We start from the raw sequence: 14,109 nt of genomic DNA, 5'->3' as shown, positions 1-14,109 counted from the left end.
TTTGACGTCATCGCATGTTATTGTGACGTCATTCTAGCATCATTCTGGTGTAACTGTGTTTTAACAGAGACAAATATATTTAATATCCTATAACAGATCTAACTCAGTACAGTCATTTAAAACTTTAGAATTCTTAAAGAAATGCCACACAAAAAGTATGAATATAAATATTGCATTTCCAAATTTAATTTAACTTTAATTAATAGGAAACTGCCTAATCATAAATTACCATCTAGATGTTTTGCAGAATCTACATCAAGACTGAGTAGCCTAGCAACAATTATCTCAGTCAAGGTCACCTGGTTGCTGGGAGACAGGTATTCTGCAGTGCATAGCAACACAGGTAGAGCACTGAAAAAGAAACAATGATCTCATGTAAAAACACTTTAGGTTACTTGAGTTTAGTGCAAATCCCGAGTTTCAGGAAGCCTTAACATGGTATATACATGTCTAATACGTAACCTTTACCCTGCTCAATTTCTACGGCAGACTGGTCTTTCATTTAAATAGGGGAGTACCATTTATTATTTGAAGGGGTGTTCACTAAAAATTTACACACTGAATAGCGAACAGTGCAGACCATGATCAGCCTGCATGGACATGAAGGCTGATCTTGATCTGCACTGGTCGCAAAGTCAAAATCACTTGCCACCTACAGGCTAATGGTTAAGCCTTAAATATGCAATGAAATCCAATCCCCATACTAGCAATCAAAACTCATCCAAGGTCCAAACTTTCTTGACCAGTCTAAACACTCCAGCAACTGATTGGCTACTGCAGAGGTAAGTTTGAAATTGACCAATGGCATTGTTGTATTCTGGACTGGTCTCCAAACTCAGTTTTATAATGTCAGAATCAGGTCTCACTCATAACATCAAAACTGAAACACTTGTTAAAACTTTGGAAATTGCAGAGGCTATATTTCATTGCAACTGGCCCCTTACAACTGTTTAAGGGCATGCAGCAGAGAGACTCATGAGGTGTACTTTACAAAGCTTTCATTCTTCACTGTGGCTTAATGGCCAGATAGACAGTTATTAAATGTACCCACTACATACCAGTCAAGTAAGGGAGACAACTCTAGGTAGAAATCTTCATTCCGAACAGTGTTCAAAACAGGCAACAATACTTTCCCACATAACACATATTCTTCCGCCTCAATCATCCTGGAAAACAAATAAACAAAAGCTCCATGTCAAGGAATGGCATCATAGGAAAATAATGTTACATTCACAACATATTAACAATGAAGTTTAAACAAGAAGCTGCGTTCAATAAATGCTTGATGCCCCCGGTGGCATCCTTGTCGATACAAAGCAACCTAAGTTCAAAACCAGGTCAAGTTCAAGGTCAAGGTCAAACTGAGATTAGGTGATGTCTGAAGATGAGGAATGGTCAACAACATATTAACAATGAAGTTTAAACAAGAAGCTGCGTTCAATAAATGCTTGATGCCCTCGGTGGCATCCTTGTCGATACAAAGCAAACTAAGTCCAAATTGAGGTCAAGTTCAAGGTCAAGGTCAAACTGAGGTCAGGTGATGTCTGAAGATGAGGAATGGTCATAGGTTACATCTGCATTAGTATCAAGTCATTCTAGTTAGGGGTTTTGATGCTAGATGAAATGGTCCCATTTGGTTAACCTTGTACGGACGGATGAACGAACGAACGGACAGGACAATCACTATATGCCTCCCACATCAGTAGATGCCGGGGACATAAATATATATTTCAATGGGTTCTAAACTATCGGTAAGACTGCTAGCTTAGTACCCTCATATTTTTGAATTGTCTAGTAAAGTCTACAATGACAAAAGTAACTTTTTTTTACTACTAACATGTCAGTATTCAAATGAACAAAATTAATTCTTTTTTTATCTAGAGATGCTTCTGAGAAAAGCGCATGTCTCCCACAACTGCCCCTATGAAAAATGTCTAGTTTCTCTAGATGGTTTAGACGAGTGGATCCAATTAGATGGTCTGGACGAGTGGATCCAGTCAGTAATTCAAGGGCCATAATTCAAAAGTGGCTTGGCAGATTTGGCTAGTTATCGAACTTGGTCGAGGTCTTATGGTCAAACACATTTTGTTCAAGTTTGATGAAGATTGGATGAGAAATGTTCCACTTAGAGAGCGGACAAGAGTAAAAAGGCTGATTTTTCGGTAATTCAAGGGCTGTAACTCCAAAATGATTTGACCGATTTGGCTAGTTATTAAACTTGGCCGAGGTCCAAACACATTTTGTTTAAGTATGATGAAGATCGGATGAGAAATGTTCGACTTAGAGAGGTCAAGAGCAAAAAGGCTGATTTTTCGGTAATTCAATGGACGTAACTCCAAAATGCTCAGACGAATTTAGCTAGTTATCGAACTTGGCCAAGGTCTCATGATCAAACACATTTTGTTCAAGTTTGGTGAAGATCGGATGAGAAATGTTTGACTTAGAGTGCGGACAAGAGTAAAAAGGCCGATTTTTCGGTAATTCAAGGGCCGTAACTCCAAAATGCCTGGACCGATTTGGCTAGTTATCAAACTTGGCCAAGGTCTCATGATCAAACACATTTTGTTCAAGTTTGGTGAAGATCGAATGAGAAATGTTCGACTTAAGAGTGCGGACAAGCTTTGTGACAGACACAAACATAGACTGACAGACGGACACACAGACTGGAGTAAATCAATATGTCGTCACCTCAGTGCAAGAAGTGGATTACTGCATTGACTTAAAGGACTTATTCACTTTTTGCGCTAAGGTGACGATGTCTCCCACACCACTGTGTGGTGGGAGACATAACTAGCAGAAACAGTCTACTCCACTCTGTATGTTTGAGTTAAATATTCCACTTCAAGTATACATAGGTGAGACATCTGACCTCTAATAACTTTTCCTTTTACCAATATGTTCAGTTATGCCGTCTCTATTCAAATCAGGAACATACGGGATCCTTCGTAACATAAGAGATCACCAGAAATTGTGTCAAAATTAATATTGGAGTACAGGAACTGGTTCAATACATGGAAATGGTCAGTAACAATACCTGGTAAAGGTGTACTGCCAAAGTTTGTCCTGATGATTCATGTCAAGATCCTGAATGATGTTGGATACTACTGCTGACAATTGAGCACTAGCCTCTCCTATTTCTGGGGTACTCTGTAACTGAAATACATGTTTTTGGCATGGTTTAAAATTACAATGACAACTTGAATAGTGTAGGAATATTCATTTGTTAGAATGCAAAAACTGTCTCACTTCTTGGTTAAGTATATTCCATAATTCTGAAAAACAATAAAATATTCTACATGTATACTACATCCAAATGGAAACAACTAAATCTTTAATCATTTTTTTAAAGAAACCAACAACAAGTCTGTCATCAAATATGTTTAATAAGGATAGTTATGTGTCTGTATACACACACTCCTATTAACGTACCTGTATTGTGGCAGTGTGTTTTTCTTCTGTTAGATTTGAGTATTCATTTAAGAAGCATAAAAAACCTTTTGACTGACTAGCAGTAGTTGTAGCTGCAATAGAATTCTCAAAAATATTACTTATTTTTAATCTTTACAATTCTGATATTAAAAAGAAAAAGAAGTTTGTGCATACCATCTTACTATACTGGGTTTCAAACTGCCAGATGGCCATTGATTGTATACTCTCCATCAAACAACATAAACTCTCATCTGTCCAACACTTTGAACTCAGACTGGTTTCCATGGCAACATTTTCTGTCTGTTTGTCACTACCTAAACAAACTTCTATGTGCAGCTGTTGTAAAAGTTTGCAGTTGTAAAGGGAGGTAAACAAGGTATGAAGGAATCTAGAATCGGTGCCCTCAGTCTGTGGAATGTATGGGTAATCTCCATTTACACATAAATATTCCCATGTCTGAAACAAAAGAAAAAGGAACTGTTCTTAATGAAAGTCACTTCCAGCAAAAGCTACCTGTATTTTTTTCTTCTCAATTATGAAGGCAGTTTCCCCCAAGAATATTTTTTAAAGTTTCTACCACATGTATGTAAATATTGGCAAAAGTCAGCATGCCCTCTGGTGGTCATATTTTTAGAAAATTCAGAATAATTTGAACCCTTTTGGCAAAAGTCACTAAAGGATCATATTTGTGAAAATGTTTTTAAATTGGGCCTGCCGTTTCTGACAAGATGATTTTTAAACTTTCCACTAAATACATATAAGGAAAATGATCACACCCACTCGCAGCCGAGTTTTTTTTGACAAATTGCAATAATCTGAACAATCTTGATAGCAGGTCAGCCAATGAACATTTCTGTGAAATTACTTCAAAATCGAGTTAACAGTTTCTGTCTCAACAAGAGATTTAATGTTCCCATTTATTATAATATGTAAATATAGAAAAGTGACCAAGCCCCTTGGCAGGGATGTTTTTGGATGAATCTGAATAATTTGAACAAACTTGATAGAGGCCCACTCAAGGAACTTTTCTATCAAATCATTTCAAAATCAGACAAAACCTTTAGAAGGAGATATCATTTGAAAATTCTATATTATCTCAATTTCTTATTGTATTACTGGTTAAGTATAACTTTATGCCTGGGAACAACCTATCATATTCTGATGTTCTGCCCACAAATTCATTTACACAGCCCAAAACTTTCAAATCTAAGTCTATTAAATGTTTGTTAGATAAACTGGTATCACCTAACCTTAGCAGGAACATGTTGCTCTAGTTTTTCAACTAGCTGACTACAGAAGCTGGTATACAATGTGCTGGCTTCTTCACTGTCCTCCTGCAGGTGTGTGTGTAGTATATCAAGCAATGTCTGTACACACTGTAATGCTGTAGAAACTCTGGTAAAATACACAGATAATATTAAAATTTGTGAAGAGAAAACTTCATAAAATATTTATCACTTTCTAGATTTTTTTTTTTCATGCGGAATGTACAACAAGTTCAGTAACTTATATTAATCACTTTCAGCACACTACTCATGGAAGTATCTATTACAACAATGGTATGAGAAAATAGAAGCCATGTTTCATTATTTAAAAGCTGAGCACAAGGAAAGTGAGCAACTTTAACTATTTTTCACATGACTGGTTTGACATCGCCATTAAGTGACCAAGCAATCTCTTTATCACTACAATACAGATGCCTAAAAAATTTATTCAAAATTACAGAAAGAAACAAGAGCTGTCTCCGTAGGATGACACATGCCCCCAATGGCACTTTGAATGAATAGTTATGGCCGATGTTAGAGTTTAGGACCTTTGACCTATGGAGCTGGGTCTTGCGCGCGACACATTGTCTTACTGTGTCACACATTCATGCATAGTTATTTTAAAATCCATGCATGAATGACAAAAAATGGACCAGACATGCCCATCAATGCACTATCATGAAAAATGATCTTTAACGTCTAAGTGTGACCTTGACCTTTGGGCTACGGACCTGGGTCTTGCGCACTGCACGTCGTCTTACTGTGGTACACATTCATGCCAAGTTATTTGAAAAATCATCCATCGATGACAAAGATATGGACCGGACACGCCTATCAATGCACTATCCTTTAACGTCTAAGTGTGACCTTGACCTTTGAGCTACGGACCTGGGTCTTGCGCACTGCACGTCGTCTTACTGTGGTACACATTCATGCCAAGTTATTTGAAAATCCATCCATCGATGACAAAGATATGGACCGGACACGCCCATCAATGCACTATCCTTTAACGTCTAAGTGTGACCTTGACCTTTGAGCTAGAGACCTGGGTCTTGCGCACTGCACGTCGTCTTACTGTGGTTCACATTCATGCCAAGTTATTTGAAAATCCATCCATCGATGACAAAGATATGGACCGGACACGAAAATTGCGGACAGACCGACAGACGGTTCAAAAACTATATGCCTCCCTTTGGGGGGCATAAAAATTCAGGAAGAAAAGAATACATAAAATCTCATCCTGTTACTTCCATTAACATATTCAAGATAAGGAGAATGTACTTTGACAGGGTGTGGAAAAGGAAAATCTCAACCAAGGTTAAAATTTTTTCCACAAATGAGATTCTAATGAATTTTGTGAAAATTTTCAAACCCAGGATGGAATTTCCTCATTACAAAAAAAAATACTGTTGGGGTAGATTTATTTTCTCACCTTTTATTCTACTAATTACCTATTAATTCTTTGAAACATACCAGACCAAGATGATAATGTCATATAACAGTGACACTAAGTGTAATCAAGCGTAAACATTTGATTTCTCGAATACTACAACTTTCTGATACTGTATATGATAGATTTGGTGCAGCATAAACACAATGTTATTTATTTTGTTGGGTTTATATTTGCACCAACACAATTATAGGTCATATGGCAATTTTCCAGCTTTGATGGTGGAGGAAGATCCCAGGTGCTCCTCCATGAATTATTTCATCACGAGCAGGCACCTGGGTAGAACCACCAACTTTCCATAAGCCAGCTGGATGGCTTCATTACACGATGAATTCAACGCCCCGAGTGAGGCTTGGATCCACATCAATGAGGGGCAAGTGATTTGAAGTCAGCGACCTTAACCACTCAGCCACTGAGGCCACAGCACAAACACAAGGTATGTCGTAAAATGTACTGAGGATGATAATGTATACATACTGTTGCAATGAAGTAAACTTCTCTGAAGTCACAGTTTCCTGCAAAATACTGGATATCTTAGCCAGAACTCCTGAATCAGTGGGAAGATTATCCCCAAACGTGTGTAGAACACCTTGTATACCTGAACACCACGCCTCACGTGTCTCAACCATTGTTTCTTCTGTGAATATAAACATACAAAGGTATCTAACAGCATCCTAAATTGCAACATTTCCTGTCATGTTTATAATACCTAGCTACACAATTAATGCCAATAATAAATAACATCTTCATACAATTTAATCACAATATAAGCTATTTTGTATCTCCAAGAAACTCAGAACTAGTCTTTTTTGCAAGATAAGATCTGCCTATAGCTGTGACTGGCAAGCGATGAAGTCAGTGATCCTAGCTACTTGAACATGGAGGTCCCTCCAGGTATATCAGACACTGATGGTCAAGCAATGGTGTTTCCGTGTATGACTATATGTTTTGTTAGTTTTGTTAGGTTAAACGTCGCACCGACACAATTATGGGTCATATGGACTTTTCCAGCTTTGACCCCAGGTGCCGATACATGCATTATTTTATCACGGTCATGAACCTGGATAGAACCTACGACTTCCATAAGCCAACTGGATGGATTCCTCACATAAAGAATATAATGCCCCGAGTGAGGCTCGAACCAACATCAGTAAGAGCAAGCGATTTGAAGTCAGCGACCTTAACCACTCGCCCATAGAGGCCCCCTGGTATAACATTATATGAACCTAAAATAGAATTGTTTAAAACTCACCACCAACATGACACTGGTCAGACACGGACATCATAAACAGTGTAACAATCAGGTCTGTAGCTGAATCTGTCATTATACACTCCTGAAATATACACATAACCTTCATCATCAATTTAGACTTGTTGTATGTAAAAAATCAAATGTCTGTTGCGTACCAGTTAAATACCTGAAATAAACAAGAACTGTCGGCGAGAACAGGTAGCTTAACTATTTCAAAGCCTGATAACGACATAATTCACAGTATATATCAGCACCTTGTATCATGATTAGACATGTGAGACAAATATTTTAAGTTCCAATCAAGCAATTTAATAATAATATAGCGATAGTGTGATAGTGCATCATGTTTTTTGCCTGAAATTCTAAATAACTAGATGCCCAAGGGCAACATGTCGAGCCCGCCAGCTGTCAAAAGGATCGGGAGGTGCCAAATAAAACAACTGTGCCAGGTTATCTTTTAATCCCACATTCAATGACGAAGTTATTGTCCGGACAAGGTCAATTATAGCCATATTAAATTTTGACATTTAAACTCCAAGTGTGACCTTGGGCTCGACAAAAATGGGACATAATTCATGAAATATCTGAGCCAGAGTTACGGAACTTGTGTCATGTAATGTGAGCAATGACACATTATAACTAAATTTAAATTTGAATCTAATTCATTTTAATAGTAACATTCTCACCAGAGCATTCTTGAAACATCTGCCTCAGAAGGCCATTTCAACGCTTATACACAACAACTAGTTTTACATAATTTGTGTTGTAATACTGCTAAAAGTTCCTACTGGCATGTGTATCATTTCTCATTTTTATAATAAATGATGCTTAATTCATATAGAGGTTATTACATGAGTGTCTATTTTATTCAAAGAGTTTAATAAATTTGATATGGAAAGTCACATAATTATGTAATATTCTTTTTAACACATGTAAGCTTTTCCTTATGAATTATAACTGTGATGAGACTATCAATTTTTGTTGTGACTACAAGTTACTTTCAACTTTAACTCATTCAATTTGGGCAGTACCATTTTAATTTTATTATTCAAAGGGGTGTTTAATTAAAATTTACTGAATGAAAAGAAAACAGTGCAGACCATGATCCATGACCATATCCATGCAGGCTGATCTTGATCTGCATTGACTGCAAAGGCAGAATCACTTGCTGCTAGCAGGCTAAAGGTTAACTGCATAAAAACATGCTGATACATGTTTCACCTGCTAAGTTCACACAGCACATATAATTAGGTACCTTATGTAAAATATAAGCAAGGATGTAGTTGTGTGTGTGTGTTGTTACAGACATGTTTACACTCAAGTTTCAATGTTATTCGCTTGTTTATTAATGAACCAGTCCGTCTTCACTTTCATCATATAATCATTATATAAGCTATCATCCGTAACAATATGACATAGATTTTTAGCCTACATCAACGTCCTAGGTATGCCATATTACCAGCAAAAAGTCTATATTATGGAAAGCTGGCAAAAAATGATCAAACGGTATATACTGAGACTTCCTCTGCTCTAACAATACATTACTTACTTTGTACTGTGAGAAGAAACACTTTGCAGCCCGAGATACAAAACCAAGGGCAAGCTCTGCTCTGTTAGACACACTTTTTGCTACAGCCAGTTTCTGTAAAGGAAGTTGCAGGATCGAAAGAAGGCCATCAACATACTTCCTGGGTACCAGCAACTCTGAAATAACAATCCATAATTACAATATAACTGATATTGTGAAATCCTTTAATTAAGACTGACTATAACCAATCTTGAGTTAAACAACAGCAATATTATATTGCTAATCTATATTTTGATCATTTGTGACAAGTTTAGTATTACATTTCAGGAGTGCATAAAAAACACTTTAGAGTCTATGAAAAGTTTATTCCTTTAATTACTCTTATCTATTTTTTGGTAAGGCTGAGAAAAACAAGAGCTGTCGGATGACAGCGCGCTCGACTATTCAAAGAATTGATTGAAGAATTGGGTCAAAATATTACCACAGACTTCAGACAAAAAAGAAAATAGGTAAGACAAAAAATGTTCCTGTATTTGGGGATTTCGATAAGTCTTGCACTAAATAGCAATGTGTGACCATGATGGTAATAAGGTTTAAAGTCCCATATCAAACAGTTTAAAAAAGGGCTCCTTGATGGAGTTATGTACTCTTGCCTATAACTGGACATGGTGATAGTAAACAAGTGTTGAAAGTTTCAGAGTTTTATCTCCAAAGACTTTGTCAAAATATGAACTGGTACGAAAAACTTAACCAAGATTTCTAAGTAAAAAGGGGCCATAACTCAGCCAAAATCCTTGATGGAGTTATGTACTCTTGCCTATAAGTGGACATGGTGATGGTAAACAAGTGTTGAAAGTTTCAAAGCTTTATCTCAAAAGACTTTGTCAAAATGTGGACTGGTACGAAAAACTTAACCAAGGTGTGACGCCAACATGGTGATAGTAAACAAGTGTTGAAAGTTTTAGAGTTTTATCTCCAAAGACTTTGTCAAAATATGAACTGGTACGAAAAACTTAACCAAGATTTCTAAGTAAAAAGGGGCCATAACTAAGCCAAAATCCTTGATGGAGTTATGTACTCTTGCCTATAAGTGGACATGGTGATGGTAAACAAGTGTTGAAAGTTTCAAAGCTTTATCTCAAAAGACTTTGTCAAAATGTGGACTGGTACGAAAAACTTAACCAAGGTGTGACGCCAACGGCGTGGTGAGTAAGATAGCTCTACTTACTCTTCGAATAGTCGCGCAATAAAGGAACAGCTAAGGTTGTATGGTAATTTTCCTGCTTTAATATGGCTGGAAAGACTGAGGGTGACCCTCTAGACATTTACTCCTGGCACAGAAAGAGACTTGGATAGAACACCAACCTTCTGTAAGCCCAGTTGAAAGTTTTATAACATGAAAGCAATCATTTCTAGCAAGGCTCCAGGCAAAGGTAGTGAGGGGAGAGTCATTTTGTTATCAGCTAATGCCATATCCCTTTTCAAAACAATTAAGTACTTAATATAAACTTAACCCTTATCATGCTAGACACGATTGATTCTGCCTTTGCAACCAGTGTAGCTCATGATCAGCCTGCACATACATGCAGTCTGATCATGATCTGCACTGTTCGCCATTCAGTCAGTTCTTTCTGGTAAGCACCCCTTTTAACAGTTAATGTTACTGACCAAATCGAAAGATGGACAAGTTTGTTTTAGAAATTTAGCAAGATAAGGGTTAAAAATTATGTATATTAACTTACTATTATTGCCAACTCTTGTGGCCAGCACAAGAGACAGTATGTTGAGTATACTTGTTGTTTCCTCCTTCCACGAGTCGTCAATCTCTCGATCACACACTGCACGGGAATGTGACAATAACTGCTCCCCAAATTGTTCACCTTGAAGCCAGGTAAGCACGGAGGGATTGGACCCCGCCAAACCAAACAACTTCTCTAGCAGTATGTACTGTGACTTCAAGTCTTTACAAGTCTGAAAAGATTGTTAAAGTCCGCTGATAAATAAATGCATTTAACAAATTATCATCTGATAATAAACATTAAAATATCTTTCAATGTGAACACCAGTTGCAAACTGGACAAGTAAAAAGACCTTGTAACTTCCACTCTTCCCAGGATTCACGTCAAAACTATATCTGAACTCGTAAATTTTTGTGAGCGCAAATTTTACTTTTACTTACAGATTTCCACCAAGTGTTTTTCTTCATAGAAATTTATATACAGTAAAACCTGCTTTAGCAGTCATCTCTATTAAGCAGCCAACCTGACCTAAGCAGTCAGTGTCTCATTCCCCAAAATGGTCATTCATTCTATAAATTATCTGCATTAAGCAGCCACTTTTTCCCACTCCCTTGGCTGGCTGCTTAAGACAGGTTTTATGGTATACAAAAACCTATAGGAAAACATGAACTAAAGACTGCTGTACATTTCCAGCAATACTAGGGGACTGCTTCTATTAATGGGAAAGTCTGCTCTGACTTATGGTCAGTTTGGAACCACTTGTTTAGGTAAACCAAATATACTGTATCCGACAAATATACTGTATCTAGCAATCTTTTTTTATCATAAAGGGAAAAAGTGTCACTTAGTCTTTAACCTTTTTGTGATGATATTTACTGTTTACTACTACAAGTTTTCTTCTACATACATACCGTGCCTATTAATGATTCCTCCTCATTTGGATAAGTAATAATAATGGAAGTTTTGAGCCTACGTTATTGCCAAACATTGAAGAATATTCTAGGTGCCAACAAGCTATCATACTTTCCATTTGTTTTTGTTTTTCATAATACTTAACTGTTTACTGCTGTCACTTATCTAAAGAAAAATACAATGTTCCATAACAATTTTTGCACTCGAAAAAATCTGGGAGCATCTGGAGAAAGTACTCACCTTATTTATTTTCCCACAGCATTTTGTGAGTTTGAATGCCAAATTCAAGCCGTCTACTAATTATGACCATGACATTTCAGGCAGGAATCTTGATTCTGGGTCTGACAGGTCTTTCTATTATGGGGAACATTTGTACCAGGTAAAATGAAATCCCTTAATGGATGGTAGAGTTACAGACCTGACATGAAATTAATCCTGTTTACCTTTGACCTACAAATGTAATACTGACCTTTGAAAAATGGGGTTTGCAAATTGTGCATGACACACCAATATCTGTGCCACGTAAAAACTCAAATCCCATCAAAGAAGACAGAGTTATGAGGTGGACATAAAAACAAGAGCACCGCCTTGCGGGTGCTGACGCTCATCTGATTTTCTTTTGTGTAATAGAAATATTGTCCTACCCATGATTTTCTAAGTCTAAAAAGGGCCATCATTCTTGCAAAAAGCAGGATCGAGTTATGTTTCTTGATGTACAGTGTCCACTTATGATGGTGAAAAACTGTTGCAAGTTTTAAAGCAATAGCTTTGATAGTTTATGAGAAAAGTTGACTTAAACATAATACTCAACCAAGAAAATGATTTTCTAAGTCCAAAAGGGGCAATAATTATTGCAAAAAGCAGGATGGAGTTATGTTGCTTGCTGTACAGGGTCAGCTTATGATGGTGAACAAGTGTTGCAAGTTTCAAAGCAATAGCTTTGATAGTTTAAGAGAAAAAGTTGACCTAAACATAAAACTTAACCAAGAAATCTGATATTTTCTAAGTCCAAAAGGGGCCATAAATCTTGCAAAAAGCAGGACGGAGTTATGTTTCTTGCTATACAGGGTCAACTTATGATGGTGAACAAGTGTTGCAAGTTTTAAAGCAATAGCTTTGATAGTTTAGGATAAAAGCTGACCTAAACATAAAACTTAACCAAGAAAACTGATTTTCTAAGTCCAAAAGGGGCAATAAATCTTTCAAAAAGCAAGATGGAGTTATGTTTCTTGCTATACAGGGTCAGCTTATGATGGTGAACAAGTATTCCAAGTTTCAAAGCAATATCTTTGATAGTGTAGGAGAAAAGCTGAGTTATGTTTCTTGATGTACAGGGTCTGCTTATGATGGTGAACAAATATTCCAAGCTTTGATAGTTAAGGAGAAAAGTTGACCTAAACATAAAACTTAACCAAGAAATCTGATATTTCCTAAGTACAAAAGGGGCCATAAATCTTGCAAAAAGCAAGATGGAGTTATGTTTCTTGCTATACAGGGTCAGCTTATGATGGTGAACAAGTATTCCAAGTTTCAAAGCAATATCTTTGATAGTGTAGGAGAAAAGCTGACCTAAACATAAAACTTAACCAGGCAATGCCGACGCAGACGCCGACGCCGACAACCGCTCAAGTGATGACAATAACTCATCATTTTTTTTCAAAAAATCAGATGAGCTAATAAGAATGACAGAAAAGCATCATCCTAGTCCCCAAACCAATTTTAGTACATTCACAGAACTAATAATCAAACATGATAATCCTGACCTTAAGTTTTTTTTTAAAGAATTTATTGTCTTAAAGAGAATAACTTTTTTCTGACCTTGGACATATTATCCAATAGCAGTTTCACTGACTCCTCGTCCAACACAGACAGAAAGATACACACAACATGTACCAGATGCGTAAACTCAGGTCCAATTTCACCTGTCTCCTGCAGTTTCTGTATCCATGGTATACAAATCTCAAACACAAAATAATGTGAGGTTGTCTCTGTTTCTACATCACCATGGCAACACGCTATCACCTTAGCAACCACTTTATCTGAGGAGTCAAATTCTAACAACTGAGCAAATATCCTTAAATGACTTGCACTGAAATGTTTGTGAGCGAGCTCAAAAGCCGTTAATATCAGGTCCTGAACGAAGTTTGACGCATGTTCTGCTAATTCCACTTTTGTTCCAGCTGAAACCTCGACTTTGGGGATTTTTGACCGAGTATCTGTTTCTGAAATGACCTGAAACTTGACTTTCCCAACTTTCTGTTTTACTTCAGTCTGAGGATAAAACAGGCACTTCACAAGGAAGACAATTCTTTCATCAAAGTTATCCCCCTTTTCAAGCTCTTCAGTGGAAGTTAGTTTTACTTCCAAGCTGTTTTTCAGATGAGTCCAGAATTTTAAACTTGCTTGTTTCATTGCACTGTTATCAGCATTTTCTACAGCATTGAGAAGTTGGCCCAACATGGTGTACAGAGGAGATTTATATAGGGTAGAGTCTTTCTCCAACAAGGACGCTTCAACCACTGGCATAACCTGAA

The 14,109-nt window shown here is 37.0% G+C and overlaps 1 protein-coding gene across 1 annotated transcript in view; it reads right to left on the bottom strand.

Moving 5' to 3' along the window:
• LOC123552614 (E3 ubiquitin-protein ligase listerin-like) overlaps nt 1–14,109 on the bottom strand; it is a 53,169-nt gene that overhangs the window by 15,563 nt on the left and 23,497 nt on the right. Inside the window, exons 10-19 of the mRNA XM_053540180.1 lie at nt 13,394–14,104; nt 10,667–10,895; nt 8,946–9,100; nt 7,397–7,478; nt 6,622–6,781; nt 4,680–4,824; nt 3,604–3,885; nt 3,035–3,153; nt 1,059–1,166; nt 230–351 (exon numbers count right to left, since the gene is read on the bottom strand). Coding sequence (XP_053396155.1) covers nt 230–351; nt 1,059–1,166; nt 3,035–3,153; nt 3,604–3,885; nt 4,680–4,824; nt 6,622–6,781; nt 7,397–7,478; nt 8,946–9,100; nt 10,667–10,895; nt 13,394–14,104 — 2,113 coding nt within the window. The remainder of the gene's footprint in view (nt 1–229; nt 352–1,058; nt 1,167–3,034; nt 3,154–3,603; nt 3,886–4,679; nt 4,825–6,621; nt 6,782–7,396; nt 7,479–8,945; nt 9,101–10,666; nt 10,896–13,393; nt 14,105–14,109) is intronic.

This window comes from Mercenaria mercenaria, chromosome 4 (assembly GCF_021730395.1).
Source record: "Mercenaria mercenaria strain notata chromosome 4, MADL_Memer_1, whole genome shotgun sequence".
Lineage (NCBI taxonomy): Eukaryota > Metazoa > Mollusca > Bivalvia > Venerida > Veneridae > Mercenaria > Mercenaria mercenaria.
The sequence above is the reverse complement of the archived record's forward strand: the minus strand, read 5'-3'. Positions and strand labels throughout refer to the sequence as shown.